The sequence below is a fragment of the Takifugu flavidus genome, chromosome 10 (genome assembly GCF_003711565.1).
Source record: "Takifugu flavidus isolate HTHZ2018 chromosome 10, ASM371156v2, whole genome shotgun sequence".
NCBI lineage: Eukaryota > Metazoa > Chordata > Actinopteri > Tetraodontiformes > Tetraodontidae > Takifugu > Takifugu flavidus.
Genome location: NC_079529.1, coordinates 3,037,870 through 3,063,392, shown reverse-complemented (window position 1 = coordinate 3,063,392; position 25,523 = coordinate 3,037,870). Strand labels below are relative to the sequence as shown.

The 25,523-nt window shown below is 47.0% G+C and overlaps 2 protein-coding genes across 2 annotated transcripts; one reads left to right on the top strand and one right to left on the bottom strand.

The window, feature by feature from the left end:
- The first annotated feature begins 499 nt into the window (after window positions 1-499).
- nradd (neurotrophin receptor associated death domain) lies at window positions 500-7,957 on the top strand. The gene is made up of 6 exons (XM_057045013.1): window positions 500-926; window positions 4,125-4,257; window positions 4,407-4,760; window positions 5,644-5,860; window positions 5,985-6,127; window positions 6,537-7,957. The coding sequence occupies exons 1-6, from the start codon at window positions 888-890 to the stop codon at window positions 6,848-6,850; spliced, it is 1,200 nt and encodes a 399-aa protein (XP_056900993.1). The 5' UTR covers window positions 500-887; the 3' UTR covers window positions 6,851-7,957.
- A 199-nt stretch (window positions 7,958-8,156) lies between these two features.
- Window positions 8,157-25,083, bottom strand: setd2 (SET domain containing 2, histone lysine methyltransferase). The gene is given in 22 exon segments (XM_057045001.1): window positions 8,157-10,352; window positions 10,863-10,964; window positions 11,036-11,110; window positions 12,168-12,279; window positions 12,365-12,501; window positions 12,985-13,110; window positions 13,189-13,924; window positions 14,019-14,286; window positions 14,357-14,405; window positions 14,480-15,185; window positions 15,187-15,980; window positions 16,072-16,200; window positions 16,283-16,417; window positions 16,822-16,954; window positions 17,041-17,138; window positions 17,234-17,311; window positions 17,400-17,523; window positions 17,647-17,775; window positions 17,861-17,992; window positions 18,072-21,937; window positions 22,485-22,506; window positions 24,767-25,083. Coding segments are annotated over 22 exon segments (8,148 nt in total). The 5' UTR covers window positions 24,802-25,083; the 3' UTR covers window positions 8,157-10,190.
- Window positions 25,084-25,523: the final 440 nt, after the last annotated feature.

Here is a 25,523-nt window from a genome sequence, read left to right as displayed (position 1 = left end):
TTTAATTTAAATAATTGGTCCCTGATTAGGATTTTATATTTAAAGCTTGAACATTAAAGCTGTCACACAAATATGTACAAAAAGTCAAATAATTGCATGTTCATGTTGAACATACCACAATTAAGCTACCCAAACATTATTTGAGCACTTTAATACTTGTGAAAGGTATTGAAATAATATCATTTTCAAAAGTCCTGATTTATTTTTTGCAAATTTGAGTTTAGGAATAAAAGAAGCGATTTGACCATTCAATTAATTTGTAATGCAAAAATTTCATTCAATGCTGAAATTTTCCTCCTATGGCTCTTTACAGCTACTTTAACGCAATAAATCCTGCATTCTTTTGCCGATTCCAGCAGGTTTTTTCTCTCTCTTTTTTTTGGTTTTTGGGTGGTTTTTTTTTGCGGGCGCGGCGATGCAGCCAATCAGCGCGCCCGTTTGAAAGCCGAGAAGATGGGAGGAGAAAAGTTCCAGGAGAACTTCGCAGGAGTTTTTTTCCCCCCTGCCTCATCTGTTGCAAAGCTGCTCCTGAAGAGGTGGCAGCCCATCCTGCCAGCGGAGACAGAAGAAACGTTGTGTTAACTCTCGCAGCGGGGAATGCATTAAAAGAAGGAAATGTGTCCACGGAGCAGTTACTGGGGGATTCTGCGGACTACACAGGAGCGATTGTAAAGCCGGTTATTCATGCGTAAAACATCCATTCCGGGACTAAAACGGACTGCTCCCCCCACAACAGCACTTTTTAGTAGACTGACTCTTTAAAATTTCCATACTGGAGCTTTTCTGGTGATAGTTGCGGGCCGGTGTTGGTGAGAGCATACTTTGCGCCAGAGGTTTTGGAGACGCACCAATCTGTCCCCTTCGACGGCTCTCCGGACACTGAAGACATGAGACTGTTTGTCATCTGCGGGCTTCTGCTGGTAAAAGTAAGGAACAGTTGGTCAATGCTGGTCCAAGACTGTGCTGTGCCCAGTTTTTATACTGAACTTCCTAACGTGGCCCACTCTCTTAATGTGGCCCATCCGGTTCAGGTTTGCATCATTGTTCCAAAAAGAAGAAAAAAAAGTTAATACAAGTCGTATGTCCTTAAGGCAATCACATGTCCACTGAGAAGAATATACTGGTTTTAATGTGGCAAAGGGGCAGAGGGAGGGGAAACTCGCATAGATGATGACCAAAGTGGAATGAAACTCAATTATTTTTGCAGAGGTTGTTAAAAGCTCATGTGGACCATTGTGTGTCTGCAGACAGGAAGCTATAACATCACATTAATGCCTGAGAACACGCATTTAATCAAGATGATTCACTCGTGGCCATAATAGAACAATTTCTGAAGTTTTCTCAACAGGTTTTTGCGGTTTTAAGCATATTATTAAGGCGGGATCGTGTGAAAAGAAGGCCCCTGCCTCCACTCTGGCAGACAATAATTTGACACACTCATCTCTCCTCCGAAAGCCCATGGGGCTTGTAGTCCTGCCGGGACATGCTCTCCAGAGTGAAAACACTTTTGTTAGATGAAAGGGTGCAGATAAAACCCTTTCAAAGATGTGTATCTCTTTCCTTTTATGATGACATACTGTTGTTTTTGCAACTGCTATGCAAACACAACGTTGTTCAGTTTCTTTTCTTCTAACTGAACGTTTGCACTTCGTACCACAGCTATTTTATACATACCTCATGATTGCCTTTGCTAACTTTGTGTAAGGCTTATATTGCCTTTAATATTGCTGAATTTGGCTTTACTTTTTCCTTTTCTTGCTGCCCCTGGATGTCCGGAGCAAAGCGATTATCATCATCATTTTCTCTCAGAGAGAGAGAGAGTGTGTGTGTGTGTGTGTGTGTGTGTGGAGGGGGGGTGATCACAGTCCGGGGGAGATTGTTTGTTATCACCGTCGTTTTTATTTCCACAGGGTTGTTAAATGGCATCATTAAGACGTTTAAAGGACTTCTTAGTACTTAGGCGAGAGTATGTAAAGAGCTCTGCACAGTAATACTCAGGCCACCGTATGATGTTTCATTTCTGAGCGGATTAATTCAGTGTCACGTTGTTGCAAGAAACACTTTAATTGGTGGCCTCGTGCCAATCGTTGGGGTTGAGATGTGCAGGTAAAGCAACATCTGCCTGTTGCTGTCACAGACAGACCGGAGTGAATCATGGATAATCGTCCTCACACACACACACACACACACACACACACACACACACACCACACACAGAAAGTGTCCTTTGTGTGTTTATTTTCTCAGGGATTATATTAACTGTGGAAATGTCGGCCCGTGTGCTGCCTGAAAGAGGCATGGAAAATGTTTCCAAACCTCTTTCTGACCTCCTGCTTGGGGTTTGGAATTAGTGCCCAAATAGAAACTAATACTCTGGACTGGACACAATGGATGGAAATCAATTCATAGTCCTGAACGCGAGCGCGTGTGTGATGGGTGGTGACTGAGTGGCTACGGCAGCCGTAGATTTGAGAGCCTCGTTGAAAGCAGCGCTCCTCGGTGGTCCGTCTGTTCTCACAGGGGACTCTAGTCTTATTGCTGCTTCTTGTCTAAATGGGGGCGAAAAAGGCAACTGCAGCTCCGGGGGCTCCTCGGTCAGGCTGCTCACAATGAGACCTGCAAATACTGTAAGGTGGTTCATTTTCAGGATCCTATGAATAAATAAATCAATGTTTTGTAGTGATTAAACAAAATAAAACTTTAATGGGCATCCACAGGAGTCTTTTGTGTTCGTTCTCACTCTTCAGTGGGGCATGAACTGTCTTATTGTGCACTGGGCACCAGTGGGTAAAGTGCTAAGCCCATGGCACTTCCTGCTGGAAGCCAAGATTTGGCCTCTGGGTAGATTCACAGAGCTCATGTAGCTACAGACTCATGAAGAGTAAAAATAAAAGGGAACCAACGCACCAAATATTTATCAAAGTATAAACAATGGGCTGAGTCGTTAGCTGCAGCGAGCAAGAGGTGCGTCATGTGTCACACAGGGCCTTTGTGTTAGGAGTAATTGTTGTCCAGTCACGGTCTAGACGTTCCTCTGAAGCCGCCTGCTGGATCCCACCACCCCGACACTCTAATACCTCTGATCTGGCCCTGTGGTTGGCGCTCAGATATCATCAGGCTCCACTGTAAGCGCCCCAGTGGAACTGGCTGTTGTTTTTGGGGCGAGGCTAACTTTGATTCAAAGCCTTTTTCCGTCCGTATCAGCGCGGCGTTCCGCGACAGGAATCACGTTGGAGGGGCTCCCGCGAGCGCTCTCTGCTTTTGATTCCGTGGGGATTTTTCTTCGCAGATGAAGAGAGGTGTTACTTTGTCCTGTGTGTCTGTTCCCCCTGTTTCCCCCTTTGCAGGGGGTTAGCTGTTAGACATCTGCTAGTTCTTGTTAGCCCCCCCCCCCCCTCGTCCGGGCCTTGATCGGCCAAACTCCTTTAAATGTGTGCATGTTTAGGATGCCGTCGTTCAGAGCCTGGAGAAGGGGAGTCAGTGAAGTGCTGACCTTCAAGACACACCTGCAGGCTTTTGCAACTTCAAAGGGACCCCCCCCCCCCCTGTCACCCAGTCAGACACATACATGCTGTGCAGCCTTGGTTAACTGACACCCCTGCCTGGGGCAGGAGCTGGCTTCTTAATATACCTGCCCCTCCTTTTTCTGTAAACGCAGACGCGTTCCATATTCATGCACACAGTAACAGCACGCATTGTCATTCACGGTGATGTGGAATGAGTCGGAGCTCTTCATGCTTCCTCCTCCAGTGTTTCCCTGCACCCTGTCTTCAGTCCCCCCCCCCCCCCCCCCCCGCCGGTCGAGAGGCGTTTGATTAAAGCCAGCCACTCACATCAGGCACCAACGCTGCCGCACAAGCTGTTCAGAATGTCAAATCTATCCCTTATGCCCCCCACTGGAGCTGGGTTCTCCATTACCCTCTTACAGATAAGAGCTGGGGGCACTCGAGGGGCAAAAACTGAGGCAGATTAACAGATAAAAAGGGGCATTTTTGGCTCACCCAGTTCTTGGCTTATTTAATTACACAGCACAGCGTGTGATGTCTTTCCCTTCTATGGCAAAAGGCTGAAAACCCCCCTAGTTAAGATCAGTGTCAGTAATGACTGTGGGTTCCCCTCTCCAGGTTGCCGTTGGAGATGCGTGTCCCAGTGGACAGTTCAGCGAGTCGGGGCAGTGCTGCAGCCTGTGTCCCGCTGGATCCGGCGTGGTGGCAGAATGCGGGAAAGCGGATACCAAATGTGCACCGTGCCCACAGGGTAAGAAACTGCGGATCTCAGGTTTCTGCGTGAACACAGCGTTTGTTTTACTGGCTTTTTCATTATCTCTGTCAAGCGTCCAAGACGCTGGAAGGTTTACAGGAATGGTTCCTTAAAGCCGGAGATAAAGTTTGCCCTCTGCTTCCCAGGAACCTTTTCTTCATCCGAAGGGCTCGGCCCTTGCCAGCCCTGCGCCAAGTGCCCGCTGAGCGTCCCCATGTTGGCCTCCTGTACCGCCACTGAGAACACGCAGTGCGAATGCGACAGCGGCTACTTCTTCTGGGGTGTCCACGGCGTGTGCGCGCCTTGCTCCAAGTGCACCCGCGGCGAGGGAGCCGTCCGGGAGTGCGGCCCGAAGGGAGACACTCTGTGCCAGATCTGCGGCCCCGGAACATTTTCCGAGGAGCTGAGGACCACCAAACCGTGCCAGGTCTGCGCCAAGTGTTCCGACAGCGAGGTGGAAATCCGAGCCTGCCTCCCCAACTCTGACACGCTCTGCATGGGTGAGTAAAGACGACACAGCTGCTCGTGTTCTGTCTTTGTCTCGCTGGCCAGGAACCACATGAAAAAGGCACATATGCAAAAAAAATTAGGACTCGAGTCCATTTTAGGTCGTGCGCCGCTTCCTGGGGACTGTGAACATTTGTAATCAGACACTATTAAATGAAAACCGAGTAGGTTTGATTAATTAGGAATGCATATGTTTCTGTTCTCAGTGCTTCAAACGCATTTCTATTTTTTCACACTGACGCTAAAGACGTACTTGTGCAGCCATACCATAATATTGATCTAATGTGGGAACTGGAGGTTATTGTTAAAGATAAAAGAATAAACTCAATGGAAGAGGACGGAGAACATGTGGTCAACACCTGCATCCACATTTCAACCCAACTGGCGGCAAAGCTGGGAAACACGAGCAGCGAAAAACCAGAGTGGGCCCGAGCGCTGTAATAATTGGTACGAGTTTAGCAGGTCTTCAGGTTAACGACCGAGATGAGCTTTAGAACCAGAGCGAGCCGCCTGCCCTGACCAAGGCTCCGGCTCTCAAACGGCTTCCTTTGCACTCCTGGAGTGAGGTCATCTGGACACACTCTAGTCCCATGTGTCACGACCCTTCAACCCCGCAGAGGTCAGCGCGCTACCTTGTCCCGTTTGATCCTGAAATAGACCGACTGCAGGAGGGAGAGCAAGGCTCGCAAAGAGAGGCAATGAAAGGTTTCAAAACCCCGGGGGGGCCGGGATGACTTAGGGTATCGTTGCAACCGTCACTCGGGCTTCCATGGAATTATTCCCGGGCGAAATTTACTGCAGCCCAAATGCGTTTCTGCTGTGCACATGCATAAATTCCGCCCCCGACGCCAATTGTTCCCCCCTTTTTGTCTGCAGACAAGCAGCTGGACATTTTGTCTCGTCCCGTCGACGGGACGAGCGATGCGTCCCGCTGGCCGATCTTGGAGGACGTGACCAAAGTGGAGGCCAGTCCCACCCCGGGGACACCCAAATTCACCCCACAGGACGAGAGTGGAAGCAACAACATTCTGGCCTACGTGTCTGTTCTGGCTGCTGTCGTGCTGGGTCTGTTTATCTATGTGGGTTATAAGTGGTAAGTTCACTCTGGCTGTCTCCAAGGTCCTCCACATGTAGCATAAAATGATAAAATGGGTATTTTGTAAAGTAGTCCTGCTGACGGAAGCGTACCTGAGACCTCTTTTCCTCTGTCCTCTCAGCTGGAGGTCCTGTAAACAGAAGAGGGCTCTCTCCAAGGCCCGCGCTGCCGAACTGAGCGCCTCCCCCGAGGGCGAGAAGCTCCAGAGTGACAGCGGGGTTTTTGTAGACTCTCACAGTCTGCATGACAACCAGACGAGCAAAGGTGGGTTCAGCACAAGCTCCTTGAAACCCGACCTCCATCCGATTTGGGCGAAGCCTCAGAAGGAGTCGTATTGGAGACGTTTATGGCTCTGTGTAATTATGTTTTCATTTTTGGAGAGAAAACACAAAGTTCTCCTCCAACGTAAATCACAATTATCCCTCGTTAGCTTGCCCGTGTTTGTTTTTATTAATGCAGCATGACACGCTGAGTTTCTATAATCCCATGACAGAAGGCTGAGTAAAACCATTTTAAGACCTGAAGAGAATTACAGTGACTGACCTGAAGACGACAATGGGAATTAGCTTTTTAAGCGTTTAAAACAGCCCGGAGCTAAATTGACATCAGAATTTTGCCACCCTGTTTGTCATACTGGCAGTTTAGCTTCAAGTCTTTACCCCCCCTCCCGCAGGCACTAACAGGGACAGCAAGCAGGACAACCGGCTGTACATCAACCTCCCCCCCCACCGGCAGGAAGAGGTGGAACACCTCCTGCAGGAAGGAGCAGGCCGGGGATGGAGGCAGGTGGGCGCAGCACTGGGCTACGAGCCCGAACAGCTGGATCTGTTTGGGCACGGCGAGGCCCCCGCCCGCACTCTCCTCTCTAACTGGGCGCAGAAGGAGGGCTCCACCCTGGGATCGCTGTGCTCCGTGCTGGCTCGCGTGGAGAGGCCCGACGTGGTGGCAGCCCTGAACCGTCCCGGGCAGGGCGTTTCCCTGGTGTGAGCGCTCCCCCCAGACGCACGTGACACTAAAAGACTCCAGTCTGCAACGACGAGGGAGGCACTCGGACACCAACACCTGCCACTGTGGAGGCTGCCAAGCGCCTCACTTTGAAGCGAGGGAGCAAATATTTCTGTTACCTTTTCCTTTCCTTTGCTTTGCTTTCATCAGGCGCCACGGGAACCCGGCCGGTCCCGATAACAGCCGTTTCCACGAACACTCGTCGACGGTGACTGAATATTAGGCCCACGGAAACAGAATAACGCGTTTACATCCTGACGTCCAAGTGTCGTTATTATTAACCCCGTGTTTACGCCTGTAATCACGTTTATACGCTGCGACCATCAGCCGCCGCGCTGGTGTAAACACACGGATGGATTCTGCTCTCCCCAGCTCGGGATAATCATCCCCCCCCCTCGCAGTCTGATCTTTATCTCAACAACGCTGATTTACACGTACTCGCGCGTTCCTCGAGTCCGGATGAAAAATTTACAACCCAACCAAGGAATTCACGTTGGTCCCCCAGACTGGGGTCGGAGGAAATACATTTTTCTGATGATTTCTATTCCCTGGCTTTTTTTTTCCTTCTTCAGCATCGTTAAGTAGCCTTGGTATTTATTTACGCTGAGGTCCTTTAATGCTCCGGTGATGTTTCAGGTCTGACCAGAAGGGACAAAAATCAAGCATTTTGGAGTGGTTTTTTTACTTCTTTTTTTTTTTTTTAAGCTCTTTCTTATACTCGTGTATGAATGTAAATATATGAAATGAGTCGCATCGGCAAAAGATGATTGAGCAGTGAAGGATGAAGAACTCTAACAAACGCAGCTCAGTTTATTTGGAATTGCAAATGTCAACAAGGCTCTTGTGCACCGCTCGCCATCGGGAGCTGGATTCATGCCATCGCTGTTTTAAGTCTCTGGCTGAAATCTAAACATCTGCTCGGACATCGGGGACGGCGTCAGATGGACTGATGGTGTTTTTTTTTTAAAGAAACAAAACTCTGGTTATCTGTGGTTTTGTGTACATTTCTGTGAATTGAAGCCAAAATATGTTTTTTTAATACATTTTTTAAAAATTCATTTAATAATAAAAAACATTTGAGCTTTTTCATTTCAGTGCTTTTAACATTTTAAACCTAACCTGCAGATGTGTGGGATTTTTTTTGGGGGGGGGGGGGGTGATGCGAAAAATTGGTCCTGATCAACAAAAAAGTTACATGTGATTAAAAATTAATTTGAATATTTTTATAGTAGACTAAAAGGACAGTAAAAAAAAATAAATCAAAATACAAATTGCAAAAACAAACAAGTTAGAACTCATATTTTTAATACAAGATCAGGCCTCTTCACAGAGATATGCATGTTCCGTCTGCCATAAGCTGCCGGCTATTGGCTGTATCCAAATATATAAAGGTAACTTGATAGATTTCACAGTGCCAACATTTGGAATATAATACGACTTATTAAGGGATAATAATATAAAAAAAACAAAAACAACACTTCTGACCTAAATCCTGGAGAGGTGAAGTTAAGAGTTATTTAATAATTTTAGTGTGAAACAACAAATTATGAGAATATTCTGGAGTAAAGTCCCCCCCCCCCCCCCAGCTGCTCTCTACTCTGAACTCAAATCTGTTAATGATCTCTTTGAATTCAGTTCTAAGTGGGAGCAGGCGTCTCGCATGGCCAGCGATACATGCCGTCACATTCTCCAGACGGCACTGCTTAACTGTGGTCTGGAGCGCTCAGGCACGGAGCTACGGAATGTGCACGCTGGGAGGCGAGCGGTGGGGGAAGGGGGGTGGGGGTCACCGAGGAACCGGGAAGTGTCCATCTCTGCCTTGCAAGTGTCAATTCAGCCACACAGGAGGGAAACCCATAATTTTACAAAAAAAAAGAAAAAAAAAGAGTTTATTATCTTTTAAAATGTTTTACAGACAATGTAACACAATACTTACAGAAGGGTGAAACTTTTGTACATAAAAAAATAATAAACAGAAATGCATGACCTCCCCCCCTCCCTCACAGAAATAAAAGAAGTGAGCTGCGAGTACAGCAGGGGTCCTTAATTTGAGAGCGTAACGTGGGAACAGCGTCAGGAGAGCTGAGCTGGAGAGGGTGGGAGCGCTCCCTGTTTTCCCTGACCCGACTCTCCTGCAGGTCGGCCACATTTATACAGATTATTTACACTTTCAACTGTGTCCTTTTACAAAGTGTCTGCTTATTTTAAACATTCCCAAAACTATTATTCAATATATTCACATATAAAGCAATGTACATGTCGCAACTCGTTAAATGCAATTTAATAAGTTTCAACAAACTATCTCGACAATGTAAAAATTGTGGAAATTATTAATAGCCGGTGTGGCAAGGCAAGCTCAAGCATCTCTAACATCACTCTAGGACTTATTAATGAGGGAACGTAATGCACGGGATGCTTAGAAATGGTTAAAACGGCAATTCTATAACCTTCATGGGTACGTCTCCTGTAACAAGAGGAAACTGGGAAAAAATGAATGTGGGAAAGGTCGGAGGAGAAATAATGGAGTTCACAGCACATCAAACACATCATTCAAACCCTGCTCCCATTATGATACATTAGTAAAAACGCAGAATCAGTAACGCCATCGCCACCGTGCCGTTGCTCGATGAACATGTGTGAATAAAAGCTCCTCCTGGTGTGGGAGAAAAATGAGGAAATTCCATGAGGATGCCACGCTGACGTCAGCCAACAACATGCATTCGTAAAACAACAGAGGCTCCGAAATGGTGGTTAAGAAGGCGGGGATTGTGGAGCGGAAGTCTGGAACCTCCACAGCCCAGTTAAAAGCAGCACCAGATACAAAGTCGTTTATGGGAAAATGAGGCGTACACAAGAGAGGGAAGGAAAAGGGAATTCTACAGGCCGAGGCGACTGGACTCTTCCGTCTTGGATCCATTTTTAAACAGTGAAACAACAAAAAAAACCCTGATAAACATGACATCAAACGCAGATTCCGTTGAGTCTTCCTAATTCAGGAGAAGTTTAAAAGGTGGAAATGAGGTTATCATCTCAGGAACATATAAGATCCACAAATCCACAAAAAAATAAATCTTAAAAATAAGCATAAACAGTCTGTAGCACCTCTCGAGGTCTTCACGTGTAAGGTCGTTCAGTGAAACTTGAGTTTCTGACACTTTCTATAGCGAAGCTCCGCCACGGAGGGAACTGGAGAGCTCCTTGGGCACCAGTGCAATACTAAATCATAAATATGTGCTAAGAAAGTAGCTCACAGATTCAAACTGACCAGTACGTACACGGAGGAGTGAGTGGAAAAGGCAGATCTGTGCTTCGTCTGTGTGGACTAGAACACCTCGGTGTCCTCCTTGGGCCTGTACACGGAACCAAACCTCTGCATGTACTTCTTGATGTACTCCTTGGCCTTGTGCTTCACATTCTCGTTACACTCGAGGTCCTCGGGGTTGGTGCAAGCTTTCAACTCTTTATTCATAACTCCGTGCGTTAGCTAGACGAGAAGACAGGGATTAAAAAAACCCAGTTAGCAGTATGTTACCAGAGGACACTAAATGACATAATAACAATGTACGGTGGATCCGAATTGCTAATTCTCTCTTCCTGCCACTGCCCTTTATAACTGAGTGCGTTCTGTGCTGTGCCCCTTTTCTCAGAGCTCTGGTATGTGTGAGCACTAAACACAAACCTGCACTTTGATGCATCCCAGTTTGACTCTCGGAGATAAATTAGATAAAAACAAAAGGACAGGAAATAATGCTTAACATGAACGGTGTGTTATTCCCTTCCAGAGAGCTTACATAAAAACATCTGGAAGGAGTGGGGGGAAAAATGGCCTATTTAGTTCTGGTTTGGAGGAAACTTTATCATTTTTTCCCCCTTCAAAGTCCAAAATTTGCCAATACTTTCATTGTAGTCTGTCTGAGAAAGGGTTTAAAACTGCGCAGTGTTACGGGATGGTTTCCCTATATGATTACAGGTAAATATATTTGTTTGATCTTACCTTTCTGGCCAAGTGTTTAAAGTCTTCTGTGTTACTGATGCGGCCCAATTTGCAGTCCGGCTTTCGATAAGGATTTAGACATTGCACTATAAACTGGGACATCTGTGACAGACGCAGAGATAATCAGAAGACTGAAGCAGAGGGCTTTCAATAACATCGCCACGGCGACTCACCTCTTTACGGAACGTCTCTTTGCTCTTTTTAGCCAGTTCACTGGAAGTGTCCGCCTCAGCCGTCTTGGTGGAAAACTGCAACAGAAACAATGAAAGGTACCAAAAAAGAGTTGAAATTCACAGTGAAACTCACAAAATCCTGTTAAATATCTAAAAGTCAGTTTCAGAAAAAATAAAATCCAGTAGTAGGTGAGGTGGGGGGGGCACCTGCTCGCCAGCGACCACAGACAAAGCAGGGATATCCTGCCAGGATGCTGCCTCTCAGGCCTCATAGGCACAGACCCGCAGTACAGTTGGCAGGATCAAAAGCAAGTGCAAAGGATTCTCACACACACTGATGCTGCCAGAATTCCAAAAAGAACAAACTCAAACCACATCCAAGAGTCACAGGACACCCTCACACCCGGAGTGACCGAGCACCGAGCCGAATCACACGTGAAAACAGGACAGCATGGCGTACACAGAGCTAACATGAAGGTGGTCGAGGAAGCCTCGCGATGGCGCCGGACACAAGTGGGAATCCAAACGTGCCGTCATGGGAACAAATCACATGAATGAGAGGTGGACAAGCGCACAAAATTTGGTGCATCTTTTTAAATACTTCATAAAAAGATGAGAAGTACACTTTTGTAAATGGAATGTCATAAAAAGGGCAAACAAATGAATGCTGTTTCAGCCAGATGGGTTTTATTACGGGATAAAAATGATGGGAAACAAATGATGCAGAGGGAGATGAGATGAGCAGAGCCCCCCCTCCTGTTATGGCCTTAAGGCAAAGGGACACATAGCTGAGCAGGGGGGGGTATGACTGGATTCTGCCTTTGTCTCCTCGTAGATTCTTATGACGCCATTTTATGAGGAAGACTCATGACGCTCGTTAAAATGGTGTCATCCCCCTTTTTCCCCTTTGAGACACAGCTGTAAGTGATCTGTTGTGCTACATCTTTAATTATCTCAAGGAACAAACACTATAATCATACATTGCATCCAAGCGCAGCCTCTCTGGGAACCATAGGAGAAATCTAAATTTAAAACACTTTAATGTGGGGGGAAAAGGGCAGTAGATGTTACTAAAAGTTACAGCACATACCTTATCTACATCCTCTGAAAGAGTCCCCTGCCCAAAGCTAACCTTGTTAGGGTTCTCATCATAGGTGGGTGTTCCCAGGTCCATCTCTGATTCGTGGTCCACATTAGTGTTCTCCCCGCCGCCTTCCCAGGTCGGAGGGTCCCACTGTGTTTGCCTGATACACAGAGAGAAACAATGTCCAATGTGCTCATGGTATCTGGAGGCACAAACACACTTCACAAACATGGATAAATGCCAACCTCGTGACAATATGGTAATAGTAGATCTTTCCTTCAGGGTCTCGGGCAACTTTCCAGTTAGGAGGTAGGACAATAGTTTTGGGTTTTGGAGGAGAGGGAGGGGGCAAGTCTATCACATTGTTGGGCACAATCATTTCCTGGAGGGGAACAGAAACATAAAAATAAGTCTCAGCATCCTATACGTTACAGAGAAATACCCACAATTTCTCCTGACTGCTGCGGGGGAGAAAAGCTGGATTCAATTAAGCATGATTTTAGAAGGCAAGATGACTTTCATGATTATTTACATCTGTTTACGTTTAGGATATCACTTACAAATGGAGCCCATTAAGCCATTTCCTTTGGTTACATTTTAAAAGGCACTGTCTTTTACATGAGATGGGGCTGGACGATCATACTGGCTTTCATCTCTGACCGCTACACAACTGTAGTGTATATAGTGCCCCCTTGTGGCCAATCTGGAGTTTTAATCTGAATTTACGCTGCGAATGGAGTTTCACGCCCATTAAAAAAAATATGGAATCCAGTACATCTGTAGTATCACACCTGCCCAACTCCTGAAAATGCTATATCTAGTGCCTTCCTCTGTGGTGCTTGACAACATCATGTGTATGCACTACCTGTTGGACAGTTTGTGATGTAACAATGGTGGTGACTGTGCCTCCCTGCTGGACCACTACTCCTTGCTGATGACCAGAATACACAGGCTGGGAATGCAGGTAACTAGCAGTTGGCTCACTGTATGCCTTCAAAACAAAAGAGTCATTACACATTATTTACAACGTCAGAAACTATGACTAGTTTCAACAACTGGCAGGCTCTACCTGTATAACGGGAGTGTTGGGCTGAGGGTAAGCAGTGGGAATGCTGTAGATGGTCTGGCATGGCTGTCCCTGGTAATAAATGGCAGTCTGAGGCTGAGCCTGTGCTGGGGCTGCAGTGTACTGCTGTGCCGGCTGGGCTTGCACTGTCACCGTCTGTTGAGTAGTGGGATCCCAGAGAGTGGTGTAGCTCTGCTGGCCCTGAACCTGAGGGGCCGTCTGAGCTGGTACAGGCAGGACCGCTACACCGGCGTCCTGGGTTGCTACAGTCGGCTGCACGTACTGCTGGTGGCTGCCAGTTGTGAGGTTAGTGGTGGTGATGTGATGAGAGAGATTAGAAACTGGAGTTGCCTGAGAAGTGGAGGATGGAGAGTTGAGTCCAATGTCTGAGATATTCTGCTGGGAAGGTGTCTGTTCGTAAGTGAGGGTGGGCTCGACTGAAGGGGTAGGCAGCAGTACCTTTCCTGCGTTGGGGTTGGAGGGATCCACAAAGGTCTGCATGGGATATCCAGGAGGATATGTAATGAACCCAGGGCTGGAGGTGTAGGCCAGAGGGGCATTGTATGCCATCGTCTGTAGCTGCTGCTGCTGCTGCTGTTGAAGCTGCTGCTGTTTTTGAGCTTCGCGCTGAGCAACCTCCTGCTCAAACAGCTTCCTGCGCTCCTCTGTGGACAGCTTGTTCCGCTCCTTCCCACCCACAGCACCTCTAGGGGTTTTGTTGCTGTTAGATGGGTCAAACCTTAAAGAGAACAGATTGGACTAATGCCCTTTGCAACAATAAGGTAGATATGACCCTCAATGCAATGTTCCCAAAAACACAAGGATGGTATTACCGTTCCTCAGTTCGCCGACTGCTCCTTTCGTAGGACGAAGGTGGGGAAGTGGAACGCCTTCTCCGTCTCTCGGTGCTACGTGGAGTTTTGTCAGAGGATCTGTCTCTGTCCCGGTCCCGGTCCCGGTCCCAGTCTCTGTCCCAATCACGATCTCGGTCATAATCTCGGTCTCTATCACGCTCCCTGTCCTTGTCTCGCTCCCTTTCCCGCTCTCGGCTACTGGACATAGATCTTGGCGTAAAAGCCGTGTCCCGATCACGACTGCGATCTGTGAGAAAACAGTCAGATTTCAATAAGCTTCCAGGACAGGGTCCAATATCAGCATGAGGTGAACTTACCATTTGCTTCTTTTTCCACTTGACTCTTCTTTGGTATTCTGTAGACCTCCTGAAAAAGAAAACATTACAATTCCCAAGAGCACTTTTTTGAAATTGTATGAGAGTGATTCAATCTGATTTTACCTTCAGATCCTTCCAGCTCTCTAGCAGCCGGGACGCCATCGTACTAACATCCAAAGCATTAAGTTGGGGCTCCTGACTCCGTTCACTCTCCACATCGGAGACGCCTTCCTCCTCATCTTGAGAAGGTGTGCCTATCACCGATGTCTCCGCAGGGGTTGCCTGTGAAACCTCAGAAGGCACACAGGCCTCTGGGGTCTCTGAAATTAGCGTAGCATCTGTGGAGGTTTCACCAGGTTGTTCTTCACTGCCAGAAGCAGCTTTGTCAGCATCTTGTGTTGTTACCTCCGTTTCATTATTCTGAGGTGGAACATCAACCGCATCTACTTGCATAGGCTGACTCTCTGCCTCAAAATCAGGCTTGTGTCCTTCAAGATCAGTCATCTCCGACGCTGTGTGTCTGAGCTGCTCCTCTCCACTCTGTTCCTTGTGAGCTATAACTGGCATCATTTGTCGATCTGAATGACCCTCTGTTGAGACCTCCGTCAATGTAATGTTTCGGTCCAAACCCCTCTCTGTTTCCTCGCGTTGAGTGTCAGAATTTACACCAGGATCTTTCTGTTCCTCCTCCACTGGATCAACCACAGCTCCTTTGGTTGGTTCTGCAGCTTCTGCCCCAGGGGCTGCAGCTTCTGCCCCATGGTCTGTAACCTCACCCCCAGGGTCTACAGCCTCACCTCCAAGGTCTGCGGCCTCACCTCCAGGTCTGCGGCCTCACCTCCAAGGTCTGCGGCCTCACCTCCAAGGTCTGCGGCCTCACCTCCAAGGTCTGCGGCCTCACCTCCAGGGTCTGCAGCCTCACCTCCAGGGTCTGCGGCCTCACCTCCAAGGTCTACGGCCTCACCTCCAAGGTCTGCGGCCTCACCCCCAGGGTCTGTAGCCTTAGCCCCAGGGTCTGTAGGCTCACCTCCAAGGTCTGCGGCCTCACCTCCAAGGTCTGCAGCCTTACCCCCAGGGTCTGCAGCCTCACCCCCAGGGTCTGTAGCCTTACCCCCAGGGTCTGTAGCCTCACCCCCAGGTCTGCAGCCTCACCCCCAGGGTCTGCAGCCTCACCCCCAGGGTCTGCAGCCTTACCCCCAGGGTCTGCAGCCTCACCCCCAGGGTCTGTAGCCTCACCCCCAGGGTCTGCCTTCAACAGTTTCCCATTTGCATTAGAGGATTCCTCTTCTTCCTCCTCCTCATCATCCTCTTCTTCTTTCCCATCAGACACTTTGCTAGCATCGGACATTGCGCTGTCAAGGCTGTTTTCACTGATAATTTTAAGGCGGCGAGAAACAGGCTTGGTGTTGTCGCTATCTAATTCCTGCCCCACTTTTGAGGAAGTTCCATCAGGAGTGTTGAGGGGCGTCTGAGCACGGGATGTATTCTCACTGGAGTACCCATCCATCTCAGCAGGCTGAAGTATAGATTTTGTCTGGGCCCACCTCTGGATGAAGGTCAGGACTTTGCTCTCTGCCAGCATGTTCTTAGTAGAGATGGGCAGCACGGCCAAGGTTTTCAGAATCTGTCAATGGTATAAAAAAAAAGACCAACACTCAAATAACAGGAAAATGTGTATGACAGACTCCTGCCTGTGCTCGACAATAGGAATGTACCTCTAACTGCAGTTTGGTGTTATTGGAACTGTTGCCTTTAGCTTCAGACAGCTCCACCATGAAGATCCAGAGCAAAGACAACCCATGATGGTCTAAGAACTGCTTCAGACACGATGAATTCTGAGTATCCTGTGCGACACATATATATTACAAACAACAGTCACACCTCTCAGCATCAGAAACAAGGTACCAACTGCTCGGGTCATCGTACTTGGATGAGTTTGAGGCACATGAGTTTCTGCTCCATGGTTTCCACTCGGACCATGAGTCTGCAGAGAGACACCACCTGTTTTTCATCGTACAGCCCTTCTCCATTTTCCAGTAATGCTTCCAGCTCCTCATCAACCTAGGAAGCAACAAAGTCAGAGAAACACAATGATAGAAATGGACTAACAGACAGCAATGAGGTCACGTCTCACGCAGAAATGTAATCACTCATATGTGATATACAACAGTTTCATGAAATACAGAAAACAGCAACTACCTCCGGGATGATCTTTAACATAACTGTCATTTAATTGATTATCTGTTAGTAAATCATCATTTCCTCTCTCACATAATGTGAATTTTAACTCCTCTAAACTGATTAACTTCTGTGATAATTAATGATTGATGATTAAGATGACGAATTATCTTAATGTCACCAATGTTTTGAGTTAGTTGCTCAGTGTAGCTTAGCAAATCTCTCGATATTGTATTTGTAACACTGCCACGACCTACAGGAATGATCTTATGAATGAAATAAATTACCGTGGTGAGAGCACTTTTTCGACTACGGTCTTTCTTCATTTTCCCTCCAGCTGCCCGGACACTAACTCTGTTTTCTCCACCCAGAAATCCTCTGCAGCTCGGTGTTCCACAGAAGCATTTCTGTGCTTCCTTGCTGTAGAAAAACATAAAAAAATAAATAAACCCCCAATCATAGAGTAACATTTTTTTGAAGTTCATGCATTAACAACAGAACTGCACCCATATCTCTGGAACTGGTAATCAAATGTCAGCTCTGTTCCTGCAGTGACAGCCTTGGTGGTGAAAAAGCCGACCCTCAGCTGACCATTGACAGTCCACTGGGAAGAGATTGAAACCAATTAACATCAGTTAAGTCAGTATTAGTGAATAAAGCCTTGTCTTATCATTCAAGTGCTTTCTTTTGCCATTTTACCTTCTGTGTCTCACAGTTGGGCTCACAGCTGTGATTCATAAACCGAGATAAATTACCCTTGAGTGTTGCATCGATGATCTGATGGGAGACAAAAGCAAAAGGGAATTGCTGTCATGTCACCTGGAGGACATGGTGATAAAACCCAAACTGACAATTTCTTACTGACCTCATTATTCTTTAGAGCCATGAAATAGTAGTGTATGTTCTTATTGCGAGCATATTCTTTCACCCTTGTTTTAAATTCTTTGTGGTCCAATACTTCCCCACAGTATTCAAGCACAAATGTGTTTCTAGGAAAGGAAATCTTTGTTAAAACTTTCGCCAACATGGCCAATACCTGCGATGAAATGTCTTTTTTTATAGATGTGAAAAAGAACATAAAGTGGAAAATTAGGAGGGTTTAAAAGCCATACGAGGGCAGATCTTTAGCTGCTCGGAGTCCCCATCCTTTGTCCTCTGTGAGGATAACATCAAAGTCAGCGTGTTGCCTCATCTGAAAGCGCCTATTAGAACAATACGCTCCATTCTGACACCGCGAGGAACTGGGGGAGAGAAAGCGTTGCATCAGTTAAGCTACTGAAAATGCCTTCCTGATGAAAAAAAAAAAAATCATCGTCATCCACCTACCATTCAATCATCAAGAGACGGTTCAAACAGTCTTCCCCACAGGCCAACGCTCCCTTTGAACGCTCCTCCCTGGGCAGCACTGGACACTCGCACTGCATTCTCTTGATATCTCGGTGGGATTTACTCTTCTTTCTGAAAAGTACAGATACAAAAGCGCTCAAAGCCACAGATCCCTCAGCAGATGTGTCGATCTGGCCGCACGGTGCATTACCTCTCAGTCAGGTAGAGATTCTCCTCGATTAGGTCAAAGTAGGGGGGCATCTTTTTGGATTTAGAATGCTCCTTCCATTTGTTGGCATCGTGAAAGTCTTGCAGGGAGAGAGACGGACGGTGTGCGTCGGTCTTCGCCTGGGTCTCCTTAGAGGTGCCGATGTCTCCGAGACGCTCCCTCTTGTCTGCAGGCCCAGCTTCTGCTTCGTTGTCTGAATCCGACTCCACCTCTGGACGCCTTTTCTTCGGGGGCCCCCGGCCCCTGTGAGGTCTTAAGTGGTCATCTCTGGGGGGGTCAGATACGATGGAGCCCCTGCTATTGCTGCTTATTTCATGACCTTGGACAAAACTGGAAGGATCCAAAGGATGCGAGATAGAACCAGTGCTGTCGTTGTCTGTTTTACTGCGTTTTTCACCGCTGTAGTCATCGTGGTCATTGGTTAAGGAGTCGGGATGGACGACACTTGTAGTCTCCTGATAATGTTGATGCATGTGGTGGAAGTTTTGCCCGCTGCTCTGCATATTCAGGGATTGGTGGTTCCACAAGGCAGTGCTTTGCATGTGTTCCTGGTGCTGGAGAAAGGCTCCTGTCATCTTCGTGCTGGCCAAGTGCGGCCCGTGACTGCTGTCTGGTTGCTGGTATGTACTACTGGGCTGTTCTGGTTGTGAAAACCCCCAACCGAGGCTAAATCCAATCTTGCCGTTGATATTGTCAGCATTTGAAAAATGAACAGCTTGATAATGGGAGTACATTTTTTCACCCCTGCTGCTTGTATCACCCTGTTTGCACTCCTGCTCACACTGTCTGATAAAGTCTCCGTGGGTGGGGCCAGGGACGGTACCCTGGACACTGATGTCACCAGCCGTGTAAGGCTGAGTGCTAATAGAGGCAGAGGCCTCAGAGTGGCTGGTGCTATCTATCATATTGCTCTGGGATTGGCACAACAAGCTGTTAAAAGATGAATCGTTCACGTGAGTCCGTGTAACACTGGTCCCTACGAACGCAGCGGGAGGATTTCCCAGCCTTTGTTGTGGGACTTCACTGGTATTCACATGAGCCAGGATACTGGGGTTCTGCACTCCTGATCTGCTGAATGGAGTGCATTGTGTTGCCACCGTGTCGTGCGTATCTATTGTCAAGGAAGAATTTTTTGGCACCACCACCACAGAGTGCAAACGTTTAATGACCTCGCCACAATCGGAGTCATATTCCGAGTTGTCGCTATCGGTGGCCTCACTCAGCCCCGCCGATCCATCGGCCCTGCTCAGTTTGCTACTAGCGCCTTCGTGATCGCCGTCACCAGTGCAAATCTGGATGTTTGCAGCTCTGTTGTCTGCGTAGGCGTTTGAGGATACACGCTGGCCGCTGTTGCCCCCCTGGGACGGCTCACTTCGCTCTCTGTGCATCTCGGTGCTTTTCGAGATGACGTCGTGCGTCCAGATTTCAGTCAGCCTACCCTGTGTGGAATGTGTTTCGATATCCTTCTGACTGGAATCAGAACCTTGCTGATGAGGTAGCTCGATTTCTTTGACAGAGATTACTTTTTTGACAGTAGGTTTGCCCTCGGAACACAAAGTCCTTTGCGAATTATCGCCGTCTGAAGTGACCTGCCCAACAATGTCCCACCTAGACTTTTTAGTACCAACGCTGCTCTTTTTTGCCGTATCCATCAGCTGCGGTTTAACCGTGACCCGATTCCTTGATTCAACGCACGATGACTCGGATTTGAGCGACATCTCTGTGCCGTGTGGCACATCGACCGTTGAAACAATATTCAGCTCAATCACCTCCGTTTTACAGCTCTGCTGGGCATCCTGTGCAATAGATGCATCTTCTTTATCTACTAATGCTGCTCCTGGAAAAGATCCAACAACCTCCTTCTCCAGGCTACACGCTAAACTGTCATTGCAGGAACTGAAGATGGCGGGACTAGAGTTTACATGTGGTCGGTCCTCAGAAGACTGGTTATAAATCTCCAAGGTGACGTTTACTTGATTTAGGCAGTCTGTATCCATCATCATGGGAAGAGATTCCTGCAAACTCTTTTCTGTACTCGCCACCTGCTCCTCAAAGGTCTGATTGTTGCACTCACTGCCAGTTAGGTGGCAGTCGCTCGGTTCCGATTCACGTTGAGTGCAAGATTCTGCCGTATTTGCACATTGTGTTGCTCTGTGAGGGCTCTGAAACACATTTGGTGATTGTCTGTCGGGTTCACTGGTTTGCACTGAGGTTCTGGGAGGCGTCACCTGTTTCGAATCTGCCGTGCTGCTTCTCTTCTGGGAGCTCTCCTCTGAGCCCGACCTTCTGTCCGAGATATGCGTTTTCCCTCTCTGCTCTGCGTCAGAATCGCTGGAGCTGCTTTTTTGGTGTCTTTCATGCATCTGAGAGCGAGAGCGCGTGCTCGAAGAGGATGATTTGTGGCTTTCTGACTTGTGATGGGAGCTAGATTTACGGTAACTGGAGTCCAGATCAGGGAAGCCCTTGCGCTGGGAATCTGAATCTGACGGTCGTTTTGAAGTCCTGTCAGACTTTGAGGATTGGGTTCTTTTATCAAACTCTGACAAGTGAGGAGAATCTGAAGATTTGCAGCCTTTCTCAGACTTTGAGTAGGAAAATGATTTAGAGTCTTTATATAGGCCTGAATAGGCTGAAGGCCTGCTGGAATCACTCGCCCTCGTCCTCGCCTTCCTGTGATCATCCTCAGAGTCGGAACTGTCACGGTTTCTGTCGGTCCGAGAGCGGGAGCGTCTTCTGTCTCTGCGAGGAGAACCTCTGTGTGATCTGCGGTCAGAGTCGTGGTAGTAGGATCTATCGGAGCGGGACCCACAGTCGCCTCTCGATCTGTCCGGTCTTGAGTGAGATGAACTGGTTCGAGATCCCCTCGATCTCGAGCGCGAGCGCGACCTTGACCTGGTCCTTCTGCGATCTTTGTCCGATCGAGACGAGCGTGAATAAGTGTGTTTAGAGTCACGGTCCGATTTGGAATAACTAGACGACCTCTCGTGATTCTCCGAGCGCTTCGAGGAACCTTTATCCTTGTCCTCCACATGTGTGTTAAAGGAAGACTTCTTCACCTCTTTGTTTCTGCTTTCAGAGCTTGCTTTTCTACTGGAATCAGCTGATTTGTGACTGGAAGACATCGGGGCTGTATCGCCATCAGACTCCGATCCAGGGGGAGCAGTAGCAGACTGGGACCTGGTTTTCCTATTGTAGAACTCTGCCTCAGCACTGGTGGAACTCTCGCTGTCTTTTCCTGAGGGAGCAGTTGGCTTCTTGAGAGCGGGACTCGCCTTTGTCTCGGGGGATTCAGCGGGAGTATTTTCAGAGTGGCGGACGCTGGCAGAACTCTGAGGAGGCGGCAGAGAGAATTCAGCTGCACTTTGACTTGCTGAGTTTGGCAGATCGTGGACTTCAAATGAGTTTGGTTCCTCTAGCGCGCCGGGTGCTGGGTCCTCTTCTGTCACAGAGACGCTGAGAATCTGTTTTTTGAAATGCATCTTACTCAGGTCTGTTTTTAGCTTTGTAGCCGGGGAAACGACACTCGGGGCAATCGTCTCTGCTGCTGGCGACACGGGCGTTAGCTTTAGCTCGGGTTTCCTCTCGGCGACCTGGCCTCTTTTGTCCGCGTTTGTCGGTGACGAGATGGGGGGAAGGTCACCTGCAGACTTGTCAGGGCTGGTCGGGATGCTGAACAGGCTCTGCAATGGCTTCTTGGTCTGTGCAAAGCTGAAGGACACTTTCTGACGGCCCTGATCCTCCAGGTTGACTTTCATCTTCGTACCTTTGGGCAGGAGATGATTGGACAGTATGACTCTGGGAGACAGGCTCTTGATTAAAGCTGCCTTGGACAGGCCCTCCACCTTCACCTGTGGCAGGAAAAAGGGAACACAATCAAAACCGCAACAAGAATTCTCTGTAAATTGTGACATGAAACCACAGGAATGGATTTAAAGACTAATCTTACAGATAAAAGGAATATTTTTTGGAATTACAGGTGTCCACGATAAAACATCTTTTCCCCTTAGACTCACACAAAACCACGATGTTTCTATCTTTGCCCGTATTTGAATTTAAGCTCAGTCAAGCGATATCTGCGTATTTATTAACAAAATAAGTGAATAGCAGATGAGCAGAGCTACAGAATCTACTCTTTTCTAAAAGCAGCACATTCATGATTCGATTGGCCAGTATTACCTGTTCATAAATGTGTCTTACGCATAAACCTGACTTGACCTCATCTGTGAAGGCTGCTCTGCTGTGTCTGTTGCAACACACCGTTTCTATAGAAACCATAGAATAAAAAAAAAAAGGCCGGCGCCTTTCAGGTTGGCTGAGCGTAAGCAGGTTCCAAACCTTCTGGAGATGATAGAGGCTGTTTAATATCACACAGCTGAATCTGTGTCTGCTACTTACCGAGGCACCGCTTCCCTCTTCTCTGCAGTTCAAGGACGTTTTGGGAACATGAAAATAAAAAAGAGGAAATCAGTAAACACAATAAATGTCCTTCATATAAATCCTACATGAAACCAAAAACACACAGGTGTAAATTTGAGATATGAAAAAGTCCAAAACCTCTCATCACACCATAATGCTGGGAACTCTCCTACCATCTCTTCAGGACAACCTCAGAAGCATATCTGAGCTCTGCCTCCAGGTATAAGTAAGAACAATCCTCAAGATCATCATTATTATATATATATAAAAAACATATATAACAGCGCAAATCTCCCATTAGAAGATAGACCCCATCATCAGAAAGATGTTTGAAGCCTTGGTGTGAACGTGAATGTTCACTTTTGGTCATCTGTTAGACTCTACCCAAAGATACCGAGTAGACAGAAACAAGACAAAAAATATATCAAACCAAACAGGAGCTGGACTGTCCTTTACAAAACTGTCATTTAATGTTGTCCTATTACATTCTCTGCATCTTGAAGTGTGCTCCATATGGGTATGGGGCTAAAAGTGGGTCAATGAATCCTTTAGGAGATAGTCTGTTTCTTTGTCATGGCGACCTTCAAAACGGAGCTCTCCTGCAGTTACATTCTGTCATAACGGACAGCTTAAAATAGATTTGTTAGTGAATCAATAATAACAGCTGCAAGAATAGTGTAACAGTGTATTGCTGAATACCACATCCTTGGGTTTTATAAGACTTTTCAGAAATACGTGTCCTTTTTGTAGTCATAGTAGCAAAACTTAGACTTAGCTTCCTATTTGAACTCATCTGGTAATGCAGTGAGCTTCGTAGTGTGCCGTTTAATACCTGATCTCTGACTGGAGGAGAGTATCCATTGAGAAACTCAGCTAAGATTAGATGGCCTTTAGGGTTGCTGGCCGAGAAGTATCCGAATCAGAGCAAAGGACTCTGAAAAGCGACGACACACCTGACAAAAGAAAGACATAGTTGCAATGAAGGGAATCTGTTGCACTCAACAACTACCAAGGAAGGAATGTTATCATTTTCACATCTGAATGAACAACCACGCTGTTAAAAAAAATGCAGAAACTCAACTTTATTGTGTTCAACATTAGGGACCGGGCGTGTCGTGTAAAGAATTGGCATTATATATGTCAACAAGTTGCAGCAATTGCTTTTGTTGCTCAAGGAATGCACAGAAACCAGTTGGAGCTCTGTTAACTGGGCAACAGCCATTTCTGTTCCTTCTTTGTCAGTTTGCAGACAGTTGACAGTTCAACTATTGTGGGTTGGGTACAGTTAAGTCTTGGAATCACCCACAGGATGAAAATACATGGAAATGGATGTAGAGCGAATCAAAAGCGTGCATGGCATTATTAGGCTGCACAGGGAACACAAAAGGCAAACACTAAAGGCTGGTGTGAAAGAACGCACATACATGTGAGGTAACAAACCACGACTTACTAAAAGCAACTTATGCAACTAAAAAAATAAACTCGGCCTTCGCGGGAGGACGACGTGCAGCCAAAACATGGCCTTTAAAGACTGCTCTTACCACTGTGAAAACGAAGACAATATGTTGCAAAGCCATTCCATTTAGCTCTGTGATTTATGGACATGGACCTAATAAACTTGCTATATGACATATTAACCCCTTGCTAGGGTGGCAGCGAATATTTCATTATATATTTGACTGCGACTGTCACCACCAGCGAAGCTAACTTTGAGAAGCTACCATTGCCCCGGAGCTTCTGTGGGCCACCATTTAGGATAGCTGTAGCTCCTGATGCTTTACAGACATTTCAAACTGGAGATGTTTGCATGTACAGCAATTCTATGCACGAATGTGCTTTGCACATGAGTCCAACTGTCTTTAACAGTAGTTTACCGCTGCAAACGGACAGGTTTGTTTATACTAACACTGCTAGCGTAGACACTACTAGCTCCACAAGCTACCGCTAGCTGGTTTAGCTGACTCGAGGAAACTTAGCAGCGAACAGGCTAATGCAACTAATATTAATATTCTCTTATAGTTTTCTTTATGTCAGTGTCGATTGGGGGTGTCTTAAAAGCACGGTGTTGGCGGAGGTGTAGTTGTGTGTTTTACCGAAAAATAAAAACGGTCTTTAGAAATATATGCAACCTATCTTCTCAAGTCTCCGCACCCGGCTTATTTAGCATGTTAGCCGTGGATGTTTTGTCTTGCGTGGGGTGAGATAATGAAGTCACAATCAAGATAATGTGGACAAAACTCGTCGCCTCACGGGGTACTCACTCCACGAAGTGCAGGAGGTCACATTGCCGCTCCATCGCCACACAACAGCGCGATCGCCTCTTTAAGAAACACCAAACAACCGTGTGTCCCTACGTCAAATGCATCCGGAGCTGTGGCAAATGATCCTCGGCTCATAGGTTCCTCCGCTGCCGCTGCTGCGCCCCAGCTCGGATCAGTGTTGATACTATCCAGCTAGCATGAGCTCACGGTTAGCCAAGAGTTAGAGGACAGGTCGAGAGCGAAACATGGGAAGCCCGAGGAAACCCACAACTCAGAGAGTCTTATTTAATCCGTGGATTGTCATCGGTGACAGATTACAATCTCATACAGTCGATGGGAGGGTTTTTGTTTGTTTGTTTTGTTTTCTTTTTTTTAAAATCTACACCGATTCTTATAGTTTCCTACTGTGGCTTGCGTTTATAACAACGTTACATGAGAATCAAACGTAGGAGGGCGCTGCAATGTTCTAAAAACTAAAAAATAAATGCAGTCTCAGGTTTTCAAAGAATGGCCTTTTCTACTGCTTTGCTCTAATGATTAGAGACCAATCAAATCCAATGAGTTTTGATCACAATGCAACATTATGGACCCTGCCAGATTGAAAGTCTGTGTAGTTTTGCTAGAAAACAAAGATCTTTTTTTAGAGGGGGTGACGCAAGAAGAACAATTTATTTATTTCAAAGTTATTGAACGGGGATTATGACGCGCACTCCCGAGGTGATGATGGCAGTAACGAGCCACAAGATGAGTGACAGCC